At 33.1% G+C, this 5,000-nt stretch overlaps 1 protein-coding gene across 1 annotated transcript in view; it reads right to left on the reverse strand.

The window, feature by feature from the left end:
• Positions 1–5,000, reverse strand: part of TfIIFbeta (transcription factor TFIIFbeta) — a 6,938-nt gene that overhangs the window by 7 nt on the left and 1,931 nt on the right. The window contains exons 2-7 of the mRNA XM_043037902.2: positions 2,992–3,059; positions 2,734–2,867; positions 2,523–2,612; positions 2,239–2,363; positions 1,257–1,400; positions 1–930 (exon numbers count right to left, since the gene is read on the reverse strand). The exon at positions 1–930 is cut by the window's left edge and continues 7 nt beyond it. Coding sequence (XP_042893836.1) covers positions 790–930; positions 1,257–1,400; positions 2,239–2,363; positions 2,523–2,612; positions 2,734–2,867; positions 2,992–3,059 — 702 coding nt within the window. The 3' untranslated portion in view covers positions 1–789. The remainder of the gene's footprint in view (positions 931–1,256; positions 1,401–2,238; positions 2,364–2,522; positions 2,613–2,733; positions 2,868–2,991; positions 3,060–5,000) is intronic.

Below are 5,000 nucleotides of genomic sequence, written 5' to 3' on the forward strand. Positions count from 1 at the left end.
AAATAATTTATTTGACAGATCAATACAAAAAAAAAGGAATGGTTTTATGATCTAAATATATTGTGAGACATCATACTTCTACAATCCAGAGGAAATATACTTCCAGGACACAGATAAAATGTAATATTTAGTGTATATTGCATTAATGATCAAAAAAGAAATAAACGGAGTATCACCAATTTTTCATTTGAGTTCTCAATGAGAAAATAACATATATACTAAAATAATTGAAGGTCATGTTATGCAAAATTAAATAAGATGATACAGTAGAAAAAAGAAATGTAACATATGGCAACCAAACGACTTCCTGATATGGACATGAAAACCCAACATGAATGAACACCTGTGATATTGAAAAATAAATACGTAAACTATCTCTCACATTTCCAGGATCCTTCATGTAAATAAACATAATTACTAGTCTTGGCATAAATTCAATTCTATTTCCATTATGCCAGAATACCTAAGTATTATCTTAGAAATATATGTAAGATTCATACCACAGCCTAATATTTTGAAGTGCACATGTTTGACATGGGGCCTTATACTTTAAAACCCTTAAAAAAATGTTTCTCATAAAAAACAATAACTTTCAGTTCCCTTCATACTCGGAAGACAACAATAAAAAACACAAGAACCAACTTTTTTTTGTTTCTTTTTTTAAATATCAGATCACAGTATGACCATGAACAACCATAAACAACAAAATAAAGATTGACAGGATAAGGAAGGGGAATTCATCAACATGAGCCCTATGGTAAAAATGCCTTAGCTATATTCTAGTCATTCTTAGTCACTATTAGGATCATCTGCTGCCTCAACCTCGTCAGCCTTATAATGCCGGTACTCAGGCTTTAATTCCCACATGTTCCTGTGGGGGTTCTTGACATTGTAGTCACACACCTCATTCAATATCTCTTTCAGGTAAGTCTGTTGAAAAAAGAAAAGAGAAAAACAAAAAAATTAAAAGATGAATGTTTTATGACTTCTGTTGAAAACCTAATAATTTCAAAAGATGGCTCTTCTATTTAACACTCTTCATTAGAATACATGCTGCCTACTGAAAATGCCTGAAGTAACTCTTACTAATTTAAATTTTAGAAACATGAATCTTTGAAAAGACAACTGTTTATAAGTTTAAAATTTCATGTGTACAAAGGAAATAGTTTCCCCATCTCCATACAGAAGGATAAAACTAAGTCATAATAAATATCAATAACATATTTGTTCACAAATATATGCACAGAGAGACTTACAATAGGCTGACGTGTGATCTTCTGTAGATCCTTGATGTTATAGTACTGATGTTTTTCAAAAGCAGCAAAGAGCATCTCCATGACTTTGTCCTTGTCATCCCTAGCCTTCTTACCCTCGGCCTTCTTGCGTTCTTCTGTCTCCATCTAGCACAAAATGGAAAACAAAGTACATCAATAAAATATCATAAAAGTAAATGTCACATGTTTATTTAAATTTAATATTCAACATCTATCTCAATTATCAAAGATGTGATATACGGTATAATACAGTATGGATTATTCAAAATCTTGTCAAATCTGTTTAAATTATTTGATTGTAATATTTTCCAGTATCATTACGTAGATTTTGACACGTAGATTCCAATGATACAACTGATTTTTTTATGTGGATTGAATAAGATAAACAATAATTGTTTAGTACACTTCTGAATCAGATCATAAGTTGATGTATCCTTTAGGAGCAAATAATATAGCTGTTTCAACATGATGTAAATTGAAGAAAATTATACAACATTATTGCTATCTGCAGGGTACAAATCCTGATAGACTACACAATATACATTGACAGTTCTCTCCCCATTTGAGCAGCACACACATAAAAAAGATTGAATTTTGTGTGTCATATAACTGAAAAACTGATAGAATAATTTACTGTAAAAATCAAAACAAAATATATTAGTGTGTGCATTTAAATTAAATTTGGTAAATCCAACTTTAAAGTGCTTATTAGATAAGATTATTGTATTTCTCACTTATATAACTCTTGAAGGGAATTATTTGATATTTGCATGAAATAACATATTTTTAATATTTCAACAAACAGAAACACATTGATCAAACTGCCTTTTTTATAGGATGAGAGATGAATGGAAATGAAGAGAGCCCCCGAACAAATAAGAAAGCTGAATATACTTATTACTGAAACAGTGATTACTTCTTGTACAAATATGATAAGTAGTTTACAATGAAACTAACTACTCACAGTGTGCTTGTGAGCTGCAATTGGGCGGTAGACTGAGACAGGCCTCTGGATGAACATAGACTGGCGACATGGCTGGGCTGCCTTCTTCACAGCTTCTCTCTTCTGGTTCAGGTAATATGTATCCACTAGAAATTAAAATGAAGTTATTTTGTCTACCCTTTGTTATCATGATTTAATAAAAACAATAAGACATAATTTATTTTACATCTTTATAGCAGATCTTATTTTAGGTACATTATATCCAATACCTGGACATTTTTTTTTAAGTTGATAAGACCACTAACCAACAGGCTGACACTCAAACTTCTGGATGACCTGCCCTTCCATAAACAGTTTCTCAGTCTCAGGAACAACAGCATCACTGTTTCCACTGGCTGGAATGAGTATAATTATGAATATGAAAATCACAACAAAGCAAATAACCATATCTAATACTCAAAAACAACACACAAATTGGGCAATACATTTTGATAAACTGTTATAGTATATACTCACAGACTGTGTGTGAAAATACCCCTAAAGTTTGTTCTTTTACACTGTGCAAAATGAATTTGTGTTCTCTTGGGGTTTTGCTATCCATCATGTTTTCTGAGGACTTGAATGTGACTGTTGGTACCTTTCCTGGGACCCTAAAAAGAGAAACAATTCCATTAAACAGCAGAGCTTACATAAATATCATATCATGAGACTACATATATGACAGATGTGCCAAAAAATAAAAACCTTAACATTCCAAAATAATGCTGAACTTACTTGTTGATTCTGAGCTTTCCAACATCTCCTGGGCATTCTACCCACTTATCCTTCATATACTTAGGAATCTGAGGAAAGAGAAAAATGTATCGACCTTAGTTTTAGGATATAGCTAAGTAGTTTTATATTCTTCAAACACAACTCTTTTCTTGATAATGATCTTAACACTTCCTATTGTTAGAGTGGCATAATTCATCAATAAAAATGGAGGAATCATAAAGCTATTTTCTTTGGTAATGTGTAATCTGCAGCATTGTGGTTTCATAGACTAAAAGATAGTCCTTTTGGAGAGGAACAATAGGGAAACAAATAGAGCAGTTTTAGTCTCCTGAAACCAATCATAGTGATAATATTGGTCTCAATATCTGGGCAGGCCAGTGGATTTTTCAAGAAAACATTGAAAAATGAAGATCCCCCAAATAACAACTTAAAAAAAATATCTAGTCCGAGGCTACACCTCCTACTGGCCTCCTTTTTGAAGGGATAGATTAAGGTTCCACAAGAGTCAGTGACAGTGTTGCAAACCAATCAATTGCCTTTAACAACAGCAAGCAAGCCTCCACCAAGTATATTCTCACAAGATAGAGCTGGCATTGGTTCCATATTTGGCAATAAATTGCCAGGGATATATTGAGGCTCTAAGTTACTAGCTGTGGTGGAGGTTTATTGGCCCTTTGGGTACAGAGGCTGTGGAGATCTTGGTGCTCCATCATTTTAATTTGTCATTATAACTGGCTTCCATAGATAAACAAACTTTTGGTACATGTTCAGAATAGGACTACATAATGATCAAACAATATCAAGGGTACTGGTCAAATAGAATGCAGAAAACAGCATTATTAAAGAAAGTAAAATAATATGCTGAAAGAAAAAGTAAATCAAGTAATACTGTGGCCTCTGTGCTATGCACTCTGATAAAGACAAACAAATCTCAGCTATGTATAACTGGTAAAGTACATGATAAAGTGAAAAGATAAAGGAACAGGAACTGAATCATATCAAGTAAGCATGACAAGGGTATTGGTAGCTGAATGATGGTTTGGCCCATATGCGTTTGCACCTCCTGATTTTTATGCCAATTCTTGGAGTCTCCCTAGATATAACGTGTGAACTTCAACTTGTTTATACCATGCTAAAGTACAACAATTTTGCTAATGAATACAACCTGAAAGAATATTAGGTTATAACAAGTATTTTATAGTATAATGCAACAATTCAGATTCAAATTATGACCCAGAGTAACATAAACACTGTAACTGTAACTTGAAAATACACAACTCAGTCTCAGTATTCAGTTCCCCTGCTTTTGGTGAAGAATATTGGGCTGCAGCAAACACTCCCTTGTTACTGTGATTACCTCCCTTTGGCATTGTATTTTAAAGTACAATTTATGTACTTTTCGAGATGTGATTGAAAAAGTTTAGAAAATAAAATGAAGGCTGAGAGGAATGATTTGGTTTCAACAGTTAATCAGGCATATGATTATCCATGTTAATTTTTTATGGTATTCATATACAACACTCACTATGATTGATTTTTTTTTTTTGGTTCATTTTCTGCAGTTGAAGTGTGGTATGATTGACAAAGCTTAGAATATAAAAGAAAAGCTTAAAAGAACAAGTTGTGGACATTGCAGACAGGTATAGATTTGCTTGCCCAGTCTCTGGATTTATTTCACAACTTTATGCAACATACCTTGACTTTTCCTACTCTCTTTCAGTCACAATGTAAAACTAGAGCCATTTTTGTGTTTTATTGTAGTGAGAGATATCTGTGTCATATGACTGGCTTAACCCATTGCGGACAGGTGTCGTGACATACATGACACAGGTGCTTTGGCCTGACAACAAGCATCATGACACACATGACGTTCAGGGATTTTGGATCACTATGCTGTTTTATTGTGCTATGAGTAAGGAGTGAGTGAAGATGATAATGGCAGACATAATTGCTATAATTCCTGTAATATTAAGCAAACCTAACATCCAAAACCTAGATGGCACCACTTT

The sequence above is a fragment of the Penaeus japonicus genome, unplaced genomic scaffold (genome assembly GCF_977035675.1).
Source record: "Penaeus japonicus unplaced genomic scaffold, GWHDUDI00000001_assembly GWHDUDI00000001, whole genome shotgun sequence".
Lineage (NCBI taxonomy): Eukaryota > Metazoa > Arthropoda > Malacostraca > Decapoda > Penaeidae > Penaeus > Penaeus japonicus.